Source organism: Gopherus evgoodei, chromosome 2 (assembly GCF_007399415.2).
Source record: "Gopherus evgoodei ecotype Sinaloan lineage chromosome 2, rGopEvg1_v1.p, whole genome shotgun sequence".
In the NCBI taxonomy this organism is placed as follows: Eukaryota; Metazoa; Chordata; order Testudines; family Testudinidae; genus Gopherus; species Gopherus evgoodei.
Window position 1 is genome coordinate 171,489,733 of NC_044323.1, and position 26,256 is coordinate 171,515,988.

Sequence of the window (26,256 nt, forward strand, 5' to 3'; positions counted from 1 at the left end):
TTATGGAAATACTACAGTATTCTGTGCCAAATTTGTCCAAATTAAACCAAGGGGAATGGAAACACTCTCCCTGGATAGGTTGTGGTTGCACTAGGTGGGCTTGTTTATATGGAGAGTAAAAAAGTTACAGCTAAATATAAAAACAGATACATCATAATATTGTAGAAGAAGTTGAATAACATGTCATTCAGCCTGTGTACTGTGGAAAGAACACTAAGGTCATGTCTAAAATAAGACTAGTGACTGTTTGATAATAGAAACAAGTAGGAGGTAAAAACTGGAGATTTTTCCACTTTTTTTTTTTTTTGGTCAAAGCAAATGTCCTTGCCTGTGTTACTATGGGTCTGATGCAAAGCCCAGAGTCTGTGAGAGTCCTTCCATTGATTTCAAAGGGCTTTGCATCAGGCCTTAATGCCAATATAATACGAATACCTATACTAGCCAATATTATTAGTTGTTTATGTTTTGCCTCATGCTCAGTTTGGAAAAATGAAAAAAAACAATACTCTGCTGAATTTTTGTTTCTAGACAGTTTCACTTTCTGGTTCAACTGCCTGATCCTGTTCTCACAGAAGTCATTGACTTCAAAGGGTCTAGTTGTGTGCATAAAGGTAAGTATGTGTGTGTGCAGGACTGGGGCCTAACAAAATTCAGGGGTTGAATTTAAAGTTACATATACTGTCAATACATTTTGAAACACAAAGTTTGAAAAATATTTCCGGTTCGTTTATCCACCAGGTATTATGTTTCCTCTGCAAGGACCTGACATCACTAAACACTTGAAAGCATAGGGAATGCAGCTTTCCTGCTCTGCTGTACGGGTAATCTGGTGTCAGCAGTTCTCCTAGGAGAAACACAGAACGCTGAACTCAGGCCATGATAGGTTGAGTTTTCTTATTTGTTGTGTTTATTTAAGAAAACAATTCTTACATTTTAAAAGTAAGATGAATCTGTTTGTAATTTTAAGGCTACACGTGTCTGAATAACTAAAGGTCAATTTTTTTTCTTTAAAAAATAGTTACTTTAAAATCATTTCCTATAAGCATTAAAAGGTCTGAAACCTTTGTCAATGGGAATAAAATAATTAGGATTCATATACTGCAACTTATATGCACTGGACTCTCACTAGAACACGTGTCTATATAGCGCGAATTTGCATACAACGCAGTTGTGGCCATGGACCCCGAATTTAATTACTTTAATTGCAACTCATTTTTAACGCAGTCCTTCCATTAACATGGTACCACGCATGGATCCCAAATCTCGTGTTCTAGCGAGGGTCCGGGTGTGTGTGTGTGTGTGTGTGTGTGGACACACTCATAAAAGTATTTCAAATGTTACAGGATATGTAAATTCATGCATTTTTATATTACATTTTATTCACCCTTTAATAAAGTTACAGTAAGCTATCTATAACAAAAAGTCAAACAGGCAAGAGTTATAAAATTCTCATAATTACAAAAAGCTCAGCTTGAATCCCTAACATAGTTGACAACAACACCATAATGACAAAAAAGAAATCTTAGCAATTCAAAGACAAAGTCAAAAGGTAGTCACAATTCATTTGAGCATACAGATATACAGATAATCGATTTGGATCATGTATTTCAATGTTAAAAAAAAATTAAATGCTAAAACTTCATATTAACAAGTCCATGTGCTAGAGACTCTCAGGTGCACCCAAGGAGGGGGAAACCACAAAGGAGCCTGTTGCAGCTCCCTGGTCCTCGGGCTGGTTCTATGCCAGCTTCACCATACTTTAGAACAGGGGTGGGAAAACTTTTTGGCCTGAGGGCCACATCTGGGTATGGAAATTGTATGGCAGGGCATGAATGCTCACGGTTCCCGGCTAATGGGAGCTGCAGGGGTGGCGCTTGGGGTAGGGGCAGCATGTGGAGGCCCCTGGCTGCCCCTGCACGTAGGAGCTGGAGGATGGACATGCTGCTGCTTCTGGGAGCCGCACAGAGCCATGGCACGTGCAGAGCAGGGCAAGCCCTGGACTCTGCTTCCTGTCGGGAGTTCGAAGGCCAAATTAAAATGTCTGAAGGGCCAGATGCGGCCCCTGGGCTGTAGTTTGCCCACCCCTGCTTTAGAACCTTGTGGACTGCTCTAAATTATTCTGAATGGTAACAGTTTGCAAGAGGCATCCGCCAGCTATGGACCGCAAGAGCTTTATATATCCTCATCATGCCACTGACACACCCCTTATACCAGACACTGCTTCAGGGAAAGAGACATCGGAGCCAGCTATGCCAACTCTGCTAGCTGCTTTCCAGTCCTTGCGTGCCACCAGAATAGTGCAAGGGCTTGGACTGTAGCATGCGTTTTATTTCTTTTTTTGATAAAGAGAATTAAATAAATTCTTGACTTCTGCTTCACAATGGCCACCTGTTATTTTCACACCTAGGGCTTGCATGTAATAGCATATAATGTTACTAGCCCTCAGGAATAGCATAGTATTATTTTGGGACAACATTAAAGATAACTTGAGTCTTGACTAATGGCACTGGCGGCAAAACAAAAAAAAAAAAAAACAGTGGAGGGTTCATCTCCAAGACAGGACAATGAACGCAAGGCATGTTGTTAAAAAACAAACATTGAACTGGTTGGTGAATCTGATCACAAGGGAGTTACTTAGAAAGGAACCTCCAGTCTATTCTTGATAGTGATAACTGGTGTTTGTTTATTGCATTCTAGCTATTAGAGGCTGCAAACCAAAGAGTCTGCCTCCCATTGTCAGTTTTATCTCTAGGACACTTATTAAAATTAATAGACTGGTTTGAGCACAGGATAAACATATAGTCTGTATGAGGAAATATAGATAAAATAAAATAAAGAACAGGTTTTCCCCAGCTCAACCATGAACCCATCCCATGTATACAGCATAGCAGTACGCCAGTGTTGCAGTCTTTACTTGTCCAATAAGCTGGTTGCAGAGGTCAAAATTGTGTCAAATTTGTTATCCTGTACTTCCAACCAGTGTTCTGAGGGTTTTTTTGGTTGAAAAACAAAGAAATAAATTGCGATTAAAATGGCTCCTGAAAAAGATACATTTCTCTCAGTGGAAGCAATCATCCTTGGAAGATTAGAAAAAGGTAAAAGGGGAGGACTTGACAGGTTCTCCCATTGGTTGCAAGAGGCATAATGAAAAGCCGAGTGAAGAACAGTCATGAGCTTCTGACTCACTACAATAAAGCACCAAAGAATTTCATCAGCTGATTATTAACTGAGGATGAAACATGGCTTTAATGGTGGAATCCTTAAACTAAATAAGAGACACAGTGGAACCACAAAAATTCTAACACAACAAAAACCTCCCAACTTTCATGCAAATAGTCACTGTTGAATGCATTTGTCTGATAGCTGATGTAAGTGACTCACTGAACATGCAGGCTTAGGCCAAAATTTTAGATCCTCCAATGTTGTCTGCCACTTCTGCACAGCATTGCTATGTTCCACAGCTAAACAATTCAGGATGCTTTTAGGACACTCTGTTTAACCATAGCTACCAGTAGTCTTAGAATCCTAGGGTGAAATCCTGGACCCATTGAAATCAATAGGAGCTTTGCCACTAACTTCAGTGGGTCCAGGATTTAATACCCTATTTTAAAACAGAATGGTAGAATCCTCTACTGAAGCTGCTCTGAAGCCAATGATGAATTATTATAGCATTCTGATGGAATTCCAGGGTGGGTCATTTATTTACATTCTGCCTGCCACCTGAAGTTTCAAATGAACACAATAATTTTCATGTCCTGTCCTAAACTGCTGTTTAGTGATGCTGTGTACGGCTAAAGGATTACCACCATGCATTCTAGAAGCAAATGAATTTAAAAAGGTGAGAAAATTAGTTCTCTCTTATAAAATGTAAAATAGTATTACTATTTGTTACTACAGAGTAGTATATTTGGGACAATAAAGAAATGGGACAGGTCAAATGATAGTTTGAAAATGAGGGACTCACTAGTACTGATTCTCAGTTACACTAAGGACCCTTTACATCATTCAGGGAAGAGATCAGATCCTTAGCTAGTATAAAATATCATAGCTCCTGACAATAGATACCCGTTGAAGATCTGTCCTTGGTAGTGTAAATGGACATTTATACTTTACAGGGTTCCTATTAATTTCCAAGTGCAATTCAGGCTTTTGATTTTGATCTATGAAGCGTTATATGGCTTGAGTCCTGGTTACATGACAGACTGCCTATGGCCTACAAATGTACCAAGCAGGAGATCAGCTGAGGCAACTAAGCCAATAGTCCAGTGGAGGGCAACCTGTGGCCCATCAGGATAATCTGATTGCGGGCCGCGAGACATTTTGCTGAGGTTGATCATCCGTAAGCATGGCTCCCTGTAGCTTCCAATGGCCGCAGTTCACCTTCTTGGTCAATGGGAGCTGCGGGAAGTGGCAGCCATAGGGATGTGCTGGCCGCCGCTTCCCGCAACTCCTAGTGGCTGGGAACTGAGAATCAGGGCCACTGGAAGCTGCAGGGGGCAGTGTTTGCAGACAGTCAATGTCAGCAAAATGTCTCGTGGCCTGCAATCAGATTATCCTGATGGGCCGCCTGCGGCCTGCAGCTTGCCCACCACTGCAATAGGCCCTAAACTGAATGTCTGAGGTGAGCAGTTCCCAGATGATCTTGGTGGATAGTTCTTGACTGTGTCTGACCTAACTTACATTTGCAGATTCTTGAGGACACCGTCCACAGTTTATTTTTATTCAGAATTCTGCAGTAGAGCGCCTTGGGGTGTTTTTAATTTTGTTTTTAAATGTCATTCATTTAATTTAATTCTGTACTGAGATTTTTTTCTATTTTATTTTATTTAACAAAAAATAAATAAATCAAGACTAAAATGACTTGTAGATGTTTAAGGAAATAATCCTTTAGGTTGTTTTAAAATAAGAAATAACGCACTCTCCTACATTCTGTATTGCAGTCTCTAAGTATTCTCATAGACTTCAAGGACAGAAGGGACCATCATGGTCATCTAGTCTGACCTCCTGAACATAGCAGGCCACAGAACCTCACCCACCTACTCCTGTAATAGACCCCTAACCACTGGCTGAGTTACTGAAGTATACAAATCATGGTTTAAAGAGACTTCAAATTACAGATAATCCACTATTTACACTAGTTTAAACCTGCAGGTGATCCATGTCCCATGTTGCAGAGGAAGGTGAAAAACCCCAAGGGTTTCTCCCAATCTGACCTGGGGGGAAATTCCTTCCCGACCCTAAATATAGCGATCAGTTAGACCCTGAGCATGTAGGCAGGACCCATCAGCCAGATCCTGGGAAAGAATTCTCTGTAGTAACTCACAGCACTCCCCATTTAGCACCCCATCACTGATCACTGGAGATATCTGCTGCTAGCAGCTGCAGATCAGCTACATGCCATTGTCAGCAGTTTCATCATACCTTCCCCTCCATAAACTTATCAAGCTCAGTCTTGAAGCCAGTTAGGTTTTTTGCCCCCACTATTCCCCTTGGAAGACTGTTCCATAACTTTACTCTTCTGAAGGTTAGAAACCTTTGCCTAATTTCAACCTTAAAACTTGTTGATGGCCAGTTTATATCCTTTGTTCTTGTGTCCACATTGGCCTCTCCCTCACTGGTATTATCCCTCTGATGTATTTATAGAGGGCAATCATACTTCCCAACTGCTTTCTAAACAAGCCACACTCCTTTTAAGTCTCCTGTGAATATAGTAGGTTTTCCATTCATCAGATCATCCTAGTGGCCCTTCTCTGCACCCGTTCCAGTTTGAATTCATCATCTGTCTTAAACATGAGTAAAAGCAGCAAAGAATCCTGTGGCACCTTATAGACTAACAGACGTTTTGGAGCATGAGCTTTCGTGGGTGAATACCCACTTCATCAGATGCATGTAGTGGAAATTTCCAGGGGCAGGTATTTATATGCAAGCAAGCTAGAGATAACGAGGTTAGTTCAATCAGGGAGGATGAGGCAGTTAAGGTGTGAAAACCAAGGGCGAAGAAACTGGTTTTGTAGTTGGCAAGCCATTCACAGTCTTTGTTTAATCCTGAGCTGATGGTGTCAAATTTGCAGATGAACTGAAGCTCAGTTTCTCTTTGAAGTCTGGTCCTGAAGTTTTTTTGCTGCAGGATGGCCACCTTAAGGTCTGCTATAGTGTGGCCAGAGAGGTTGAAGTGTTCTCCTACAGGTTTTTTTATATTGCCATTCCTAATATCTGATTTGTGTCCATTTATCCTTTTCCGTAGAGACTGTCCAGTTTGTCCGATGTACATAGCAGAGGGGCACTGCTGGCATAGGATGACATATATCACATTGGTGGACGTGCAGGTGAATGAACCAGTGATGGTGTGGCTGATCTGGTTAGGTCCTGTGATGGTGTCGCTGGTGTAGATATGCGGGCAGAGTTGGCATCGAGGTTTGTTGCATGGATGGTTCCTGAGCTAGAGTTACTATGGTGTGGTGTGCAGTTACTAGTGAGAATGTGTTTCAGGTTGGCAGGTTGTCTGTAGGCGAGGACTGGCCTGCCACCCAAGGTCTGTGAAAGTGTGGGATCATTGTCCAGGATGGGTTGTAGATCCCTGATGATGCATTGGAGGGGTTTTAGCTGGGAACTGTATGTGATGGCCAGTGGAGTCCTCTTGGTTTTTCTTGGGTTTGTCTTGCAGTAGGAGGCTTCTGGGTACACGTCTGGCTCTGTTGATCTGTTTCCTTAAGGATCCTTAACGTGTACCCAGAAGCCTCCTACTGCAAGACAAACCCAAGAAAGAAACCAACAGGACTCCCTGTCATGGTATAAACCCCTACTCTGAACCTTAGCGTCCAAAAGATGGGGTACCAGCATGAATTCCTCTAAGCTCAATTACCAGCTTAGTACTTGTAGTGCTGCCACCAACCAGGAATTCCAGTGCTTGGTAGACACTGGTCCCCCCAAAACCTCGCCCAGGGACCCCCAAGACCGAGTCCCTCTGGATCTTAACACAAGGAAAGTAAATCCTTTCCCTCACTGTTGCCTCTCCCAGGCTTCCCCTCCCTGGGTTACCCTGGAAGATTACTGTGATTCAAACTCCTTGAATCTTAAAACTGAGAGGAAAATTCACCTTCCCCCCTCGTTCTCTCTCGGCCTCCCAGACTCTCCCTGAGAGAGAAAGTAATCCTAACACAGAGAGAAAATTAACTTCTCCCCCTTGCCTTCCCTCCTTTCTCCCCACCAATTCCCTGGTGGATCCAGACCCAGTCCCCTGGGGTCTCACCAGAATAAAAAAAACAAACAATCAGGTTCTTAAACAAGAAAAAGCTTTTAATAAAAGAAAGAAAAACAGTAAAAATTATCTTTGTAAATTGAAGATGGAATATATGTTACAGGGTCTTTCAGCTATAGACACTGGGAATACCCTCCCAGCCTAAGTATACAAGTACAAATTAAAATCCTTTCAGGAAAATACAAATTTGAACTCCTCCCAGCCAAATACACATTTGCAAATAAAGAAAACAAACATAAGCCTAACTCGCCTTATCACCTAGTACTTACTATTCTGAACTTATAAGAGCCTATATCAGAGAGATTGGAGAGAAACCTGGTTGCACGTCTGGTCCCTCTGAGCCCCCAGAGTGAACAACCACCAAAAACTAACAGCACACACAAAAACTTCCCTCCCTCAAGATTTGAAAGTATCCTGTCCCCTGATTGGTCCTCTGGTCAGGTGACAGCCAGGCTCACTGATCTTGTTAACGCTTTACAGGCAAAAAAGATATGAAGTACTTCTGTTCTATTAACCCCTACTATCTGTTTATGACAACTCCATTGGCCATCACATACAGTCCCCAGCTAAAACCCCTCCAACGCATCATCAGGGATCTACGACCCATCCTGGACAATGATCCCACACTTTCCACAGACCTTGGGTGGCAGGCCAGTCCTCACCCACAGACAACCTGCCAACCTGAAACATATTCTCACCAGTAACTGCACACCACACCATAGTAACTCTAGCTCAGGAACCAATCCATGCAACAAACCTCGATGCCAACTCTGCCCACATATCTACACCAGCGACACCATCACAGGACCTAACCAGATCAGCCACACCATCACCGGTTCATTCACCTGCACGTCCACCAATGTGATATACGCCATCCTGTGCCAGCAGTGCCCCTCTGCTATGTACATTGGACAAACTGGACAGTCTCTACGGAAAAGGATAAATGGACACAAATCAGATATTAGGAATGGCAATATAAAAAAACCTGTAGGAGAACACTTCAACCTCCCTGGCCACACTATAGCAGACCTTAAGGTGGCCGTCCTGCAGCAAAAAAACTTCAGGACCAGACTTCAAAGAGAAACTGCTGAGCTTCAGTTCATCTGCAAATTTGACACCATCAGCTCAGGATTAAACAAAGACTGTGAATGGCTTGCCAACTACAAAATCAGTTTCTCCTCCCTTGGTTTTCACACTTCAACTGCTAGAACAGGGCCTCATCCTCCCTGATTGAACTAACCTCGTTATCTCTAGCTTGCTTGCATATAAATACCTGCCCCTGGAAATTTCCACTACATGCATCTGACGAAGTGGGTATTCACCCACGAAAGCTCATGCTCCAAAACGTCTGTTAGTCTATAAGGTGCCACAGGATTCTCTTCTGCTTTTACAGATCCAGACTAACACGGCTACCCCTCTGATACTTAAACATGGGAGATCAGAACTGCACACAGTATTCCAGATGAGGTCTCACCAGTGCCTTGTATAACAGTACTAACATCTCCTTATCTCTACTGGAAATACCTCACCTGATGCATCCTAGGACTGCATGAGCCTTTTTCATGGACACATCATACTGGCGCTTAGTCATCCTGTGATGAACCAACACACGCAGGTCTCTCTTCTTCTCTGTCACTTCCAACTGATACATCCCCAGCTTATAGCGAAAATTCTTGTAGTTGGTCCCTAAATGCATGACTTTGCACTTTGCACTATTAAATTTCATCTCATTTCTATTACTCCAGTTTACAAGGTCATCCAAATTGTTTTGTATGATTTCCAGTCCTCTTCTGTATAGGCATCATCTCCCAATTTTGTGTAATCTGCAAACTTTGTTAGCACACTCCCACTGTGTCAGTAATAAAAATGTTAAAGAAGATTGGTCCCAAGACCGATCCCTGAGGAACTCTACTAGTAACCTCCCTCCAGACTGACAGTTCACCTTTTAGTATGACCCATTGTAGTCTCCCCTTTAACCAGTTCCTTATCCATCTTTCAATTCTCATATTAATCCCCATCTTCTTCGATTTAACTAATAATTTCCCATGTGGGAACTGTAACAAATGCCTTACTGAAATCCAGGTAGATTAGATCTACTGCATTTCCTTTGTCTAAAAAAATCAGTTATCTTCTCAAAGAAGGAGATCAGGTTGGTCTGGCACAATCTATCTTTTGTAAAACCATGATGTGTTTTATCCCAATTACCATTAACTTCTCTGTCCTTAACTACTGTCTCTTTCAAAATTTGTTCCAAGACCTTACATATAATTGAGGTCAGACTAACAGACCTGTAGTTTCCCTGATCACATTGTTCCCTTTCTGAAAAATAGGAACTATATTAGCAATTCTCCAGTCACCCAGGATACAACCCCTGAGTTTACAGATTTATTAAAAGTCCTTGCTATTGGGCTTGCAATTTCATGTGCTGGTTCCTTTAATACTCTTGGATGGAGACTACCCAGTCCCTTCAATTTAGTCCCATTAAGCAGTTTGATCTTGACTTCTACCTTGGATGGGGTAATTTCTACCTCCATATACTCATTCGCCACTCTGCTACTACCCCAAACTCTTCATTAGCCTCATTAAAAACTGAGGCAAAGTATTTGTTTAGGTGCCGGGCCAGGCCTAGATTATCTCTAGTTTCCACCCAATCCTCAGTGCTCAGCAGTCCCATTTCTTCTTTCCATCTTATTTATACGGCTATAGAACCTTTTACTAATGGTTTTAATCCCCTCTGCATGGTCTAACTCTGCTTGGCTTTTGGTAGTTCTCACGTTATCTCTGCACTGTCTGACCTCTAAGAGGTAACTTTCCTTGCCGATCTCTCTTATCTTCCATTCATTGTAGGCTGTCTGCTTTCTCTTAATCACCCGTTTGGGATGCTTGCTCATCCAGCTTAGTCTGCAACCTTTCCCTACAATCTTCCTCCCCGCTTGGGATGCAAGTTTGATTACAAAAGGGCAAAGACAATAGCTGCTGATCTATTTTTGTTTAGCCTTCCACGTAGTTTAAACCGAATGAGTTCATAATCACTCAAACCCAGGTTGTCCCCTACAACCAGTTCCTTTATAAAAGGTCCTCACTACTCACCAATACCAAATCTAAAATGGCATCTCCTCTTGTTGGTTCAGCTACTATTTGGTAAAGAAATCTGTCGGCTATCACATGTTAGTAGTAACACTTGTCCTCCAATCTATATCTAGGATGTTAGTCTTCGATAATCACACATTTCCCAGTAGTATTTATTTCATTAAAAGCATTAGAGGTCTCTAGCCACAGTCAAATCTGATCGGGGGTGGGTGGGTGGGGGCGTGGTGTCTGTAGCACACCCTGAGCACTAGCCGGGGGACCTTCTCGTAGCTTTCTTCCCCAACGTGATTTTGGCCCCAAAAAAATCACACAGTCTTATCCATTCCAACACTTCTAATTTCTTTACACAGTCTACCTTATCATTAATATACAATGCTACCCCACCACGTTGGCCTTTATTTCTGTCTTTGTTGAACAGCACATACTCTTCAAAACCTGTACTGTAGTCATGACTACTATTCCACCATATTTCATCCCAGTCCCTGGTTTCACTTCCTGCACCGATAGTTCTAGTTCCACCATTTTGTTGTCCAGGCTCCTTGCATTGATCTACAATCATCTTAATTGTTGCTGCTTGGCTTCACCCAATTGGGTACAGTCGGTCATTCTACTGCCTGTATCGCCTGACTGGTATCAGCACTATCTTTCCTGGGAACGTCCATTCTCCTACCCACTACTCTTCCTCTCTCCATTGCTGTATCCTTTCTTACTTGATTTTCCTTTCCCTCAATGTTAAATTCAGGTGTGGGGATCATACAAGCATCTCCCAACCATCTGCTCCAAGTTCCTAGTTTATAGCTCCTTTAATGAGTTATGCCAACTTCCATCCCAGAAGTCTATTTTCGTCCCTACTCAGGAGGAGTCCATCCCATGAGAACAATCCTCTGTCCATGAATGCCTTCCAGTGGTCGAACATCCCAAAGCCCTCCTTATAGCACCACTGCTTGAGCCATCTTGTCTTGCCTTCCTTCTCCTCCTCTAGAGACAGGTGGAATCCCACTGGAGATACCTGAGCCTCCATTTCATTAAGCATCTTCCCGAGCTTGGCATAATCTCCCTTGATATGTTCCAGCGAGAATCTAGCTGTATCATTTGTTCCCACATAAAGGGCAATCAGTGGATTATTTCCAGCTTCCATTAGGATCCTCTTCAGCCTCTTCTACAGGTCCACATCCTGTATCTTGGCTCCCAGCAGACAGCACACTCTTCTGTTCTCCAGATGAGCTCCGGTGACAGGACTGTCTGTTCTTCTTAGTAGGGAGCCCCCAATCACATAAACCTGCCTTTTCCTGGTGATGGTGAGGTTTTCTGGCCTTCCGCCTGTTCTTTCTGGCTGCAAGTCATCCTGTATCCTCCTGGGGTTCTGAACTCTGGGTATCTCTACTGGCTCTTCCTCTCTTCTCACAGGAATAGCTACTCATCTTTTCTTCCTTGCCCACCCACCTTTAGTTACTGCCTACTGTGCCCCTTCTTCATATTCCAACTGAGCAAACCTGTTCCTGAGCTCTGTTTCTCCTTTACTTACTTGGAATCTGTTTCACAGGTTCTCCTAAGGAAAACGACAACTTAAGAATAAATACTCTTTCCTCTAGTACGAATTTGATAAAAAAGTTATTTAACTGAACACAACACAAGCTTTGCAATACACAGTATATTGCTATAAAAAGGCATTTCACTAGACTACAGCCATAGGACCCAATCCTAATGTCATCTCCCAGGCAGAAGTCCTGCAGGGTCAAATAGGAGTTTTGTCTATACCGAGGACAGACAGGCCCCAATTCAGCAAGGTACTGAAGCATGTGCCTAATTTTAAGCTCATGAATAGCTCCACTGATTTGGTAATTAGGCATATCTTATTTGAGTGAATATGTCTTCATATTTTGTCTAATTGTACCTGAGATTTACTTATTTAGGAAGCAGATTTGCCCTAGTGAAGGAGCATGTGTGTGCGTGCATGCAGATGTATTGTGTGTGTACCGCTAAAATAATGTAATTCGTTTTATACATGTGTATAAGGCGAACTGAAAGGAAGGAGAATTTCCTTTGTTAAATGTTTACCAGGAAAGGCCTACTCATGCACAAGAGAAAGGCCTAAAGCTGCAAACTATAGCACTGAAAATTTTCCATGGATTTTCCAAATAAAAATCTACAAAACAGCAAACCAATCTCCAAATTGACCAAAATAACTTGTTTTTCCATTCACTGGAAATTTCCTCTACCTGCTTTGCTAAACGCATTACATTATTAAGGCTGAAAGCATTTAAATATAATTTATATTGAAACAGTTAACCTTTTATTTTTCTGCAGTTCACTGAGTTAAATTTGGCCAATAGTCACTTTCTAATCTATCTAATTACTTTCTGGTTGCACCTACTGGCCAACTGCGGCAACGATGAATGTAAGCACTATAGAATACTGTTTAACTCCAAACCCAAAACTGCCACGAAAACCATTCTGTTAATATTAGGTCTTCTAAAATCTTTTCTTTTTAATTAAAAAAAGTAGACCTAAAATGCCTGGTAGCTTGTGCTTCTCAACATTGCTACGAGGTAGGCATATCAAGTATCCATTTCACGGTTGGGTAAACTGAGACAGAGAGAGAGAGATTAAATGACTGCTCAAGATCACACACCCAATCAATAGTAGAACTAAGAAATAAACTAAGGAATTCTGGCTCCCAGTCCCCTTCTGTAATAACTAGACTACAGTGCTTTAATATCTCTTTGAGGGAAAAGGGGATCGTTTACCTGGATTACATGATTTCTGTACTTAAAATCATACATATTAATAGGGTGAAACCTACTCTTACATAGTGGTGATGAGTTATCTTTTCTTATTAACAAAACATGGTAACCAACTCTTCACTCATTTTACTTCTAACATGGAATGATAGCATTCTTTTAATGTATCATTATTCCTATTAATTTTATTAATACATGTGAGTACAACAGCAAATTGAATAGTGTAGATGCTCTTACAAAATAAAATGCCTTTAAAATTACAATTTTAATAAAATTATTGTAATGCCAGTAAAAATCTCATCAAGATATAATTCAATAGCCCACAAATACAACACTCCTGAAAAGAAGTGCAGACTCATCCCCACTTCTCAACATAGTTTTAATAGAAGAGTTGCTACAGCAAGGCCTCAGAGATTTCATTACTTTTACAAAATACATTATTCTACATTTGAGTAAACTATGAAGTAATCATAGTCATTCCCACACCATACCAGTGGTCTATCTAGTCCAGCATCTTCTCTCTGACAGTGACTAGTACTAGTTACTTCAGAGGAATATACAAGAAACCACATAATGAATAATAATGGACTAGCCTACCAATAGAAGTTTTTCCCAAACTTCATCAGTTATTGTGTGATTTATCCCAATTCATATGGGTTCATATCCCTTATAAGCAATTTTTATCCTGTCTAATGTAAGTGTGGATGTTCTCATTATCCATGTAAATCTTTACTGAATCCAACTAAGCTCTTAAACACAGGGACATCTTGTGTAATAGATTCATACATTTTAAGGCCAGAAGGGACAATTGTGATCTTCTAGTCTGACTTCCTGCATGAACACAAGTCATAAGACTTTCTGGAATTAATTCCTGCTTCAAGTCCAATAAGTGAAGTAGAGCATATCTTTTAGAAAAAGATCAAATCTTGATTTAGAAATGTCAAGTGATGGAAATTTCCCTGATTAGTTGTTGCAATGATTAATTACCTATACTATTAAAAATGGGTGCCTTATTTCTAGTAAATATGTCTAGCTTCAACTTCCAGCTATTGGGGCTTGTTATACCTCTGTCTGCTAGATTGAAAAGCTCTCTATTATCAAATTTCTGTTCCCCATGTAGATACTTAATGACTGTGATCAAGTCACCCCTTAACCGTCTCTTGGTTAAGGTAAATAAATTGAACTCCTCGGGTATCTCTTTATAAGGCATGTTTTCTAATCCAAGCACGAGGGGTTAATTATGCATTGTATAAAAAGTATTTGGTTAAAGGAAATGGTTAAATTTTACTGTATCGGAAACAGTTAAAATTTTAAAATTGCTTAAATAAGGTCTCCTTATGCTCTCACTGAAGTTAATGGAAAACTCTCTGTGACTTCATTTGGAGCAGGATTGGGCCCTAAATGAACAGGTGCATGATGCAATGTATTTTTTCTTCTTCTTCAAATCATACTTGCTAATTTGTAAAATACAGGCAATTACAGGGAGCTTCCCCGTTAGTGTGAATTAGCAAGATTCTTCTGCATATAATTCAAGTTGCAAAATAACAACATTGGTAAAAACCAGCTACAACTTGGACATAGCATACTGCGCACCTCCCAAGAGGAAAGGAAGAAGGAATGCTAGATTCCTGGGTGCACTTGGAAAAATTATCAAGCTTCATATTCTTTTACAAGCCAAATAAAAATCTGATCATTTATGAAACCAAATGCCAGAGCAGAATAAAAATTCTCCAAACTGGTCATCAGTGTCTGTGTGCGTCACGAAGGTCTGGATGTTATTGTGCTGTGGAACAGATTTATAGCACCACACTCCTTCATTTATCCTATTATTGTGCATGGAATGAGAAACACCATCCCAGTACTGCCCTCAAAAATAATTGTATTTTGTTGTCATTGAGTAACAACTGCCTTCTCAGTTAAATAGTAATAAATATTGTGATAGGAGACCAGCACCCACTACCTTCAGAGAAAACAAATAATTAAGTTTATATTTCAACCAGTGATGGAAAACAATAGAGAAAAGATTAAGAGACTGATCCAGGGCCCACTGATGTCAACTGGAGTCTTTCCATTTACCTCAATGGGCACTGAGTCAGGCCATAAGTGCCAAGTGAATTAGTAAATGCTAATTTTCTGGCTGTCTTTGTATGTTGTTGCATGATGAAAAAACCACAAGCCAGGTTAGTGTAAAGCTGGTGTGTGACCAACATAATGTAACAAATGCAGTTACTCTTAATTTATACCATTGTGAACAGAAAATAGGACCCATGAGTTTAGCACTCCATGGACCTGGTCCAATGACCACTAAAATCAATGGAAATGTTCCCATCAACTTCCGAGAACATTAGATACATTCCATGAGAATGCCATACAATTAGATACTCTAGCTAAACCTTTGAATTTCAAAATACACTACATATCTGAAAAAGTCTTCCAAAACATTTAATATTAAGACAGTTCTGTTTTCTATCTGCAGTGTGCTTTTGCTGTTTCTTTCTTTAGAGTTGCTAAACTACTACTACAAAATGATTCACATATTTAAGAATGGTTCTGTGGATGTACTGAGAGGTAAAAACCTCTAAACCTGCGCCACCCATACACAGTGTTTCCCAGGGGGGTGGTCATTCAGCTGTCAAGCTGTATGAACTTAGATGGGAAAGACTAAAGTGGGGGAAGGGGAGGTTATGGCTGTGGCTTTTCTGGGGCTTCTGCTACTTTGTGACTGTTGACATTTAAGAGACTGGAACTGTGTCTGTTTAAGAAATGATTACTAGAAAGCGTGACTATAAATCGCTACAGAAAGTTGGAGACTCTGATGAGCAGTCAATTAGAACTAAAGAGGAGAAAATATAATTTACTAAAAGCAGAACAAAATCATAATCAAAATACAAAGCTATCACTAATAGAAAATTGCTCGAACACTTGACAAAATGGATACTTTTATCAATACGCAGCTTTACATTACTGAATTCCTAAAAGGGATGAAAATATAAGATAAAAAATCCACTTTGCTAAAGACGATGTGTTATTTAATCAGATTGCTCACCCTGTTTTTGATTATGGTTTTATTGCTACAGCTGTTGACTAAGTTTAGGCAGCTATGGCTTATCTGCACAAAGCACAGGCCAAAGATTAATGTACTAGTAGTAACAGTTCATTACTGTAACATCTAGAGATGCAGCAACTGGGGCCCTACAAAACTAGGCATTTTATTATGGTGAAAGATAGTCCAGAAGATTTTATAGTCTAAGCCAGTGTGACAGTGCGACGACTCACCGCTGTGGCAGCTTCTGCTTGTTGTCCAGGGAATTAGCTTTTCCAGCTCCGGCCGCGCCTCCCGGACCCCAGTGCCCCTTTACCCAGGGTTCTGCCCACTGCAGCATCCCCTCAATCTGGGTCTCCCCACTCAAGGGAACCCCCAACCCCCTATCCCCACCTCGTCTCACTGGCTACTGCCAGTTACCATCTAGTCTCTGTTCACTGGAGCAGACTGCAGAGAACACGCCATTCATCACTGGCAAAGGAGGGTTTGGACCTGCTGCCTTTGCCTACCCCAGGCTACCCCTCTGCAACCCCAGTACCAGTCCTGGCCTTTATCAAGGCCTGCAGTCTTGGGGTTCTCCAGGCTGGAGCTCCCCAGTTCCTCTGGCCTTTCCCCAGCCCTGCTCCACTCTAGGTACCTTTCTCAACTCCTAGGCAGCCAGGCCCTTCTCCCTCAAAAGCTAGAAGGAGAGTTCTCTCAGCTCCTGGCTTCCCTGCCCTTTATAAGGCCAGCTACGCTTTGATTGGGGCGTGGCCCCAGCTGTGGCTGTTTCCCCAATCAGCTGAGGCTTGCTGCTCTCCCTAGCAGCAGCAGCCCTCATGCAGCCTCAGCCCTGTCCCAGGGCTGATTTCAAGCCCTTCAGGGCAGGAGCGGGTGACCATCCTGCTACAGCCAGCATGTCTCAAATACAGTCACTATCAGGGCCGGCTCTACTTTTTTTGCTGCCTCAAGCAAAAAAAAGAAAAAAAAAAAAAAAGGGAAAAAAAGCCAGCCAACGAACAGCCAAAGCCAAAAAAAACCCAACCCAAAATGCTAAACTGCCGCCCCCTGAATAGCTGGAATGTTCCGCCCCAGGCACCTGCTTCCTCGGCTGGTGCCTGGAGCTGGCCCTGGTCACTATGGGGCGTTTCTTGTGACCACAGCCTCCTGGGCAGTGATTGGGGGGCATGGGGGAGCGCAAAAAGCAGTGCCTCTTCCCCAGGGCCACCAGAAGAGATTGGGCCCTCTCTCCCTCAGGATCCACAAAGGCCAGAGGACCAGGCAGTAAGTGAGTTCCGCACCTTCCTGGGGATGGTGAGGCTCGGGCTTCAGCCAAGCTCCAGTCATGGAACTTTGGGCTCCGGCCCTGGATCCCAACCATGCAGTGGGCAGGTGCTAGCTCTGGGTTCCCCGTCACCATTGTCCTTGATCTCCTGCAGCCTCCTCTGGCCCCGGGCTCTGATAGTGCAGTGGTAAGCTCCAGCCCTGGACCCTGGGCTCACCTCCCTCCTTGTCTCCCTACCCACCTCCCCATCCAGGGCTCAATTTGTCCCCTAGCTTGCTAGGGCTGAGTAAGTCTGCTGTGAAAATTTATATTTGTATGGTAGTTAATATCACTTTTCACAGCCCCCCAGCTAGCGAGTAACTCTGCTATGAAAAGTGATATTAGCAAACAAATATTACTTTTCGCAGCAGCAGACTTACTATCACATCTTTGCACTTTCCTCATCCTGGCCATTCTCTCTGTTGCATCATAGGATCCCAAGACTTGCTATAATTTATACCAGTATCAAGCAACCACAAGAGACCAAAATCAACACAGAGGGTTAAAGAGGATTCTTGGCATGGTTCCCCCTTTTCTCTGATTGTATCCCCTTTTCCCAGTTATCCCAGCCTTGCACCACCAAAATGATCCACTTTATGTTGAGGTAGTTCTCCGTGAGGAGTTTAAAATCCCCTTTAGGGTCAGATTCCACCACTGATGCAGTGCAAACAAGCTATGCCACACTGGAAAATCTGGGTCCTGATGTTTGGCTGCTGGGAAAATGTTCCTGCTCGACACAATTTCACACATCACTGAATAGGTCCTATGACTCTTCTGCTGAATCAGTGCATTTACACTGCAGTATGTTGGCAAAGCAATTTGATTGGATTTACCATCCATTTGTGGATTAGCAAATTGTAGTATCAATCCACATACTAAAAAACCACCAGTCTTAAACTAGATATTTTTAGTTTGCCACTGAAAACACAGCATCTCGGAGGACACATGTATTAATGCAAACACAGAAAAAATAGTTCTCAATATTGTAACTAAGAATAAACCCAACCAGCTGTTTGAACATCACATTACTTTGCCATATGAAGGCAATTAACTACAATTGGCAATATAGCCATTTCCTAGAACAGTAGTACTCAACCTTTAAGAATACATGATCAAGTTAAAAATCAACCATTTCTTTCAGAAAATGTTACCTAACATTATAGCTATACTTATAACAATTACTATACATGAAAGAGATTAGAGAAAATTCTTTTCTTTCCACTTTGTTTACTTTTTGCATTTGACAACAGCTTGTATATAGTCCATTTCACTGTTTCTCTTACAGAATTAGTTTCTTCTGTTACACAGGCCTTAACGGGATTAGTTTCTTCTTCAGCAAGAGCATTGAGAAAAATATTGTGATAAATAAGAAAATTGATTATAAAACCACAAAACCTGGCAAAGGACTCAGAAGGTTTTGTACCTGAAACTACTATTAATTCTTTTTTTTTTTTTGGTGGACCAGATTTTCAAATTGACAGTGTCCTTTTAACAATCAAATAGTGACTTAGTCATTAAATAGAGTCAAAGTAAGGCTCAGAAGAACTCATCATATATTAACATTTCAAAAAAAAGATATCATAAAATTGAGCAACAATTAATGCACTCATCAAAACAGCAAAGGGACAGATTTTGATGCCCTTACCGCATAAGACCTTATGTTGCAAATTTTCTCACTGAAACCAACGAGACTTCTAAAGGACAACTCAACAAAGTAAGAATATCAAAATCTGGCCTTAATAAATTTTTAAAAAATGCTGTACTGGAAGGTAAAGTAAATCATCAAAGTACCATTTTCCCCACCTACCTGAACTAACTATTAGCGCAAATAAGGATTAATCTCTCTCTCCCTCCCACCACTCTATAATATATGTTTGTGAGAGTGCCGCTCTCATTCTATGACCTTCTGTTCTTTGTTTTTAATTCCTTCTTTCCTCAAAAAAAAACCCTCAAACCCAAGAAGAGAGTCAACTGCCGGGCTATAAAAAAGGTTGAGCACCACTGATCTGTAATTTAGTCCTTGGGCTCCATACTAGCCTATTAGGAATACATTATTCCAAAACAAATATGGTTATTTCCCAAAGGTACATCTTATTTAAGATTCCCTAAATCAGACTCATAAGTAACAAGCTGTACTTATCAGTATTCTACAGCAAGAATAGCAGAGATGAAAAAATAAAGCCATAAACTGGACAATCAGAAAAATATATATTATATTTAATACCATGAAATTCTAGAGATGACCGGGTTCTCTTATTTCTTTTGTAATATTATTAATATGTTTTATCAAGTCACAGTATAATACTGTAGCATCCTGACTTGTTTTCAAATCTTTTAGTCATATTTATGTGCCACTAGAATAGCAAGCTAAAACTACAGCCTAAATTAGGCAGTTTGGTTGACTTGCTTTTTTTAAATCTTGAGTATCAAAGCCATTAAACAACCTAAGCATTAAGACATCTAACAATCATTACAATTTGTAATCCACAAGTTATATCCATTCCTGACTCCTGACTATGTTTGTTTGGATTTCTCTTTCTTTGTTTTCCTCATGAAATAATACATATAATTCCTTTTGGAGATACTTGCTGGTGTTTAATAGCTGTTTTTGTTTTTTTAAAGACATTTGCAGCCAAAAGCTTTCAGACCTGGCTACCAGAGGTACACTTACAAAATGGAGTAAATACAAGCTGAGCAACTTGTTTGCTGCATAAGACAGGTTTGTGACTGATCATTTGACCCTTACAGTTTGTGACAGTCTTCATAAACGATACATTGTAGTACCACATCTACTACAAATGATCATACTACTACATACTGGACCACGACACTGTAAAGCAGAAGCCTGTAAAAATATGCATTTCATATAGCTGTACCATGTACCCATGTGGTATAGAAATGTGATATACAGTTATGCTTAGACCACATGACGTGTTCATATGTCTGCATGTGAGTAATTATTTATAAAGAGGCATTCATTATACTGTAATAAGGACATAGGCTGGGTACGTTGTGAATAACTGCCAGGTTGAATAGAGTGCTTCCAGCACCTGGCAAGTGTCATCACACTATAAATTATGCCATGAAGCATGTTTTTCCTTTTACACATTTTGAAAAACAAATTCTATGAGAAGTGCCATCTTGGATTTCCTCCATCTGAAATGAGGATCCCAACAGCTGCATTTGAGCCTGGAAATTTCTACCTATGTTGTTAATAAACATAGGACCCAACTGGTGCAAACTATTTTACAGAGATACAAATAAAAGTCTATGGTGTGGTGATAATTTGCATATCTTTTTACATATGTACATTACTAATATATACACACAATAAATGATGTCACATTCATCAGAAAAAAGAATCAGCAGTCACTACATGAAACTTTGATAAACATCACAGTAAGTATCATTCAGAAGCATCTTCCCTTTTAAAGGCTACCATTAGAGTATTAGGTTATTGTATTTCCACATGTCGAGAAATCACATTAGTATGTTTGCATCACCTGGCCAAGATTTTTCATTCAAGTTTTCATTTGTATTCATTATTTATATTTTTTTAAATAGAAGTTAATATACACACACTATAGCATTAGGGCTTGATCCAAAGCCCATTGAAGTCAATGGAAGTCATTCTCTTAATGTCTGGCCTAATTTTTAAGATCTAAAAAATTATAAACGTTCTGCTCTTCTATGCACAACATAAATAGCTGTCCCAAGGAATGCTGAAGACTTGTTTAGAGAAATGTCATCATCTTCAAAGGCTATCTTTCAGGTTCCTATTGCAACTTTTTATAACATATTTATAACATCCAAAGCAAGCTGCTTTTCTTCACGTTTCAGTTAACGTCATTGTCTAAATCACTTGCCCTGAGAGAGCTTAACTTCAGAAGTAGAACACGAATGTGGTAGAATGCCCCAAATTCCTATGTTACCACCACGCGTGTTCCTAGTCCCTTGGATGTAAAGACCTTTGAGCTGAGAATCGGGTGTGTGCATGGAAGAGAAGGGAAGCTATCAATATTTAAACTGAGACAATCACTGCAGGTAGCATGCTTCAGAATATAACATTAAGTAATGAAAATGATGGATGCTGAAAATTAAGTACAGTAACAGTTAATACATGTTTTTAAAAATGAGTTTAATAAACAAAATGCATTAAAAATGGTTATATAACAGATTTCTCTCTATAAATATACCTCATAGCAAAAAGAACTAGGACCTAAAGCTCCCCAGAACTATTATACTTTCTCCCTTAAAATGATTTATGGCAGCCCCTTGACTCATATGTTAAGTTTTCTGTTGCAGTGTGTCTTTTGCTCAATTACACTCCTCCAATTCAGAAATATATTACAGGCATACCATATAAGATTGGGTTTATGCACATTGCAGGAATGAATTGAGATCAGGTGCTTGGGAACAAAATATAATACAGAAAAGGAGAAAACAACTTTCAATTGATAAAACTATTATTTGAGACAGAAAGAGATGACGTTTGATTGTAAGGATGAAAATGGTAGATTTTCCTTGCCTATAGTTGAATTTATCCCCATCTAAAACCATCTCAGCGAGAGAATTTTTTTATCCCTGGGGCTCATAAAATATTTCTTGCCTTTGGAATACACCAGGCTACAACAAATATCATGTACTCTCCAGAAAATTGTCACAGAAAGTGCCTCCCCAGGTCTCTTAGAAGGACTTTATTCCTTCTATCCTGAAAATGATTCAATACAAGCACTATAAAAATAATTTTAAAATTATTACTTTTAGTGTATACAGTAAAATCTCATTCTAAATCTTTGCTGTTATAAACATGAGATGATATTCAGTTTTGAGCACTGCTCCATTTGATTATCTGTAATATAGGGTTCGCCTGCTTACAGCATTCCTGACCAGAATGTTGTTCCTAACGTGAGCGTATACACAAAACACACATGCTTTCCTTTCCCCTACTACCTGCAACCTCATTCAAGCATTAGGCAGCACATGTCATGCATGTCTATAGCATCATTCCTGGATATAACGTCATTACTTTCCTTTCCCACACTGCTCTGTGACCCCATTCTACCATAAAAAGACATGTATGTATGATTTCAATGGTTAAAATACATTAAAACAGGAGGGAGAACTCTCACTGCACCCACCAACAAGAAAGGTGTGTGCGTGTACACATAACGCTTCACTGTCCTCTGCTAAAAGCTTGGGTAACTGTGCTCACTCCCACACCCAAACTTTAACTCCTGCATGACATGACATTTCAGAAGGCCCATACCAACAGACATGCTGATAAACACTACAGTAACACAAACCAAACTACTGCCTTACTTTCATTGAGATAAAGTATACTATGATTTTCATATTCTGTTCTATATAGGTGTCTATACTGCTTGCATCACTATAGCATGTGACCCCGCTGATGCAGATTTTACTGTAATTTAAAGAGAAAGAAATACTGGACACATACCCAGCCTCCGTTGTCCTGGATCCAGTTGTGTAGGTGTCTGTTCAGGTATTCAGTCATCCACACAGCAATGCTGTCCACAAGAGGCGACATCTCCCGATTAACGCTCTCCACACACATCACACCACCAAATTCAAAGAAGGCCACGATCCTTCCCCAGTTAACCCCATCTCGGAACAGCTCCTCCACCACCGCCACAAAGCGCCCCCTGGCCGTGAATGGGGTCAAGTGCAGCTGGCCAGACATCTGGGCAAAATCTCTGTGGTAGCGACGGGAAAATTCATCTCCAGCTTGGCACAGAGCCAAGAGAACAGCCTGCGGTGCTGGGCGCAGCCCATCACCAAGGGGCACGTTACTAGCAGCAGCCGAGCCAGGGGGCTCAGGAGGCAGAGACATCAGCCCAGCATGGTCAGATGAGGTCCCAGTAGCAGTAGGGGGAGAGAGATTTGGTGAAACTGGTCCTCTGTTTTCATTGGCAGCCCAATCATATCCCCTCTGTGACAGTTTGTAATGGATGTACTTCAGCACTATCTCCCGGTTATCATAGCCTCTTCTCCCAGGATGAGCCATAATTTCCAACAGGGAGCAGCAAGGAGGAGGGAGAGAGGAAGAAGAGGAGCAGGATGAACCCCAAAAAGTAAAGCAGCCAATAATAATAATAATACCACCAAAAATTATAATCCAGTTATTGTATTGGATGCGGTTTCATTCATGATGGTATGAGGAGCTCTCAGGTCTCAGAGGTACTTTCGTCTTCTCGGTTTGAGATGCACAGTATAAATAGATTTAAAATGCTGTAAGTATTTTATTTCCAGAAGCACATTTATTTATTATATATTTATTTTAGAAACATTTTCTTCTTGATGCTTATATATATATATATATTTATTTTTTTTTAAATCTCAATACTTATTCAAAACCAAGTGCATATTTCCCTTAGGTGCTGAACTAACAAGTGAATGAAGAAGCTGAAGAACATATACTGTAAAAACTGCAATTCAAAATGATTTGCTCAACAGCCTTAGATGAATGTTAATCCAATGCACTTTAAACTAAAAATCTCAAAATTCTTTTTTGTTTTTTAATTAAACAATGTAAATTTTCTGTGTAAAGTACTTACTTGGACTATAAATATGTTCCTCTGTCAAGTTCCCTTTTAAAAAAAAATCACAAGTCTTCAGACACCTTAAATTCTGGTTGCTTTGATGCTTCAAAAGATCAAATCACCAAGAGGACAGGAAAGGGACCAAAAAAAAAACCACTATGGATTTTAAAATTTATTTCCCCGACTTCTGTTAAACAGACACCTCCAAAGACTTGTCAAAGATCAGAATATCCCACCTCTGAGCCCAGGAAGGAGAACAACCCAAAAAGAAAAATTATGAAGAGCAGATGAAACACACCTTTGACTCCAAGCTCTTGCAGAAGTACTGTGCTTTTCCCTCCAGTGCAACGTACAGACACATGCAGTTAAATACATGTAGTTTCATTCAGACACTGATCTCTAGACAGAGCCCAACGCTCCCCCCGCCCCGATACACGCCCACACACACGAAAAGGGAGCATCAAAATTTTTGACTTTTGCCTAAACTCCAGGGAACAAATGCATTTCCACAGCAGCTTTGTTTGTATTAAAAGCAAGCCCACCCGCCACCCCAGCCCCGAGTGCAGAGGAGGAAAGAGGATGGGAGCGTGTGTGGAATATTATTCTTACAAATTAGGACCGCTGCTAGGAAGCTGCTCCCCCTCTACCCTCCCGCCCCAGCACCCCCAGCGCAGACAGCCGTGCAAGCCCCCCGCCCGGCAGAGCAGCCCCCTCGTCTTTCTGCAGCGGTGCTGCTGAAGCGCCAGTCCGTTCCGCGTAGCTGTGGCGGCCGGGGAAGCAGAGTCACAGCGCGGGTGCAAGAGGGAGGAGGAGGAGCAGAGCCAGTGGCGGGGAGGAGAGAGGCCGGGAGAGGCCCGCACAAGAGGGGCGGGTTCCCTAGAGCTCCACCTCGCTGTTCATTCAGAAAGCGGGGAGAGGAAGGAGAACCCGCCGCGCGCTCGCCACCGTAGCCAACGATGTAGCCCTGCCGGGGCGGGCCACATGCCCCGTGCGTGGCCGGGGGCTGCCTGCTGGGCTTGGGCATGCTCAGCTCGCCCTGCTGCCAGGCAGACGCTGGAGAGGACGCGGCTTGGCTAGGAAGGGGGAGGGGGGAGAAACGCACCGGGTGGCTCCTTGCTGCGGGGCTCCCTGGCCCTGGGGCAGATTCATGCCTGGGGTAACTTCGCGGCCGGCCAACGCTTCGCTGGGTTCCGTGGTGCGGTGCGCTCCCAGCGCCTGCTCCCCCCGGCCTCCCCCTCACACCAGTGCCCCTGCAGCCGGGCGGCTCCCCCGCTGTGAGCGCCAAGGCCGGCCCGCTCGCGCCTCCCCAGCTTCTCCTCCCCTGAAGCCGGCCGAGGCGGGGACGGACGGAGGAGGCAGGCCGGCTCCTTGCGCGCCGGCAGCTGTGGCTTTCCCCGCGCCTGCAGGCGGGGGACGGGATGGGAGGCAGCGGCCGCTGCAGCAGATGGAGTCAGGCGGGACACGGGAGGCTGTGGTAGGGGCTGCTGCCTGCTTAGCCCGGGCCGCCGCGCTGAGCCCCGCAGGTGAAGACAAAGGCGACCGACTTGCTTGGAGATCGGTTTACATAAAATATGTACAAAAATAATAATAAACCAGTTCCAAACTTGTGGTGCCGATGGAGCTAAAAAGAGCCCAGTTTGTTATTGACTCCCTCCCCCCCAGCCATGTGATTAGTTCAGGTGCTTCATTTGTAATGCTTCTAGTGCTTCATTTGTAATGAAAGCGAGAGGTGCTGGAGCTCAAGCAATTTTTTTAATTTCATAACTGACACTGTGGGCACAGGGCTATGAACTGCCACCTCTAGAGGTGCCTGGGCTCAGCCCTGGCACAAATTAAGCACTGGACATTTCTTTCCTCACTAATTCTTGCGCTTTCCACTTCCACTAGGATTGAAGGGGAAATGCATTTCTGAAACCCTCATTCAGAGGGAAAAGCCCTGCTGAGTGGTGTAGAAAATCCTGTGATCATTTTTGCTCATGGTGCCCACTCATCAGGATTAAGCAGAGTGGGTGGTAAAGAATCAAGATGCCACTAACAAACTGGGAAAGATAGCAACATGGGAAACATTTTATTGCAAAATATTCTTTGTCAATAAAGAAAACCTTTCATATTATTGAAATGGTCATTGTATTGTATGGTACTTACGACCTTTTTGACCTCCCTTTTTACTGGCCTTTATGGTTTTCCTTTATTGCTCCTTTGGAAATATTTTGGGGGCTATCACATCTAATTTTAGGCCCTGATGTGCAAATCCTTAG

General features: G+C 41.8%; 1 protein-coding gene across 4 annotated transcripts in view; it reads right to left on the reverse strand.

The window, feature by feature from the left end:
* The window catches only part of BCL2 (BCL2 apoptosis regulator), a 133,543-nt gene extending 108,942 nt beyond the window's left edge, over positions 1-24,601 (reverse strand). The window contains exons 1-3 of one of the 4 annotated variants that reach the window (XM_030552269.1): positions 24,297-24,387; positions 24,014-24,046; positions 22,897-23,646 (exon numbers count right to left, since the gene is read on the reverse strand). In XM_030552269.1, the coding sequence (XP_030408129.1) occupies positions 22,897-23,463 (567 nt within the window). In that variant the 5' untranslated portion in view covers positions 23,464-23,646; positions 24,014-24,046; positions 24,297-24,387. Of the gene's footprint in view, positions 1-22,896; positions 23,647-24,013 lie in introns of all 4 variants that reach the window. The other 3 variants (XM_030552267.1, XM_030552268.1, XM_030552270.1) reach the window with 3 other exon arrangements.
* Positions 24,602-26,256: the final 1,655 nt, after the last annotated feature.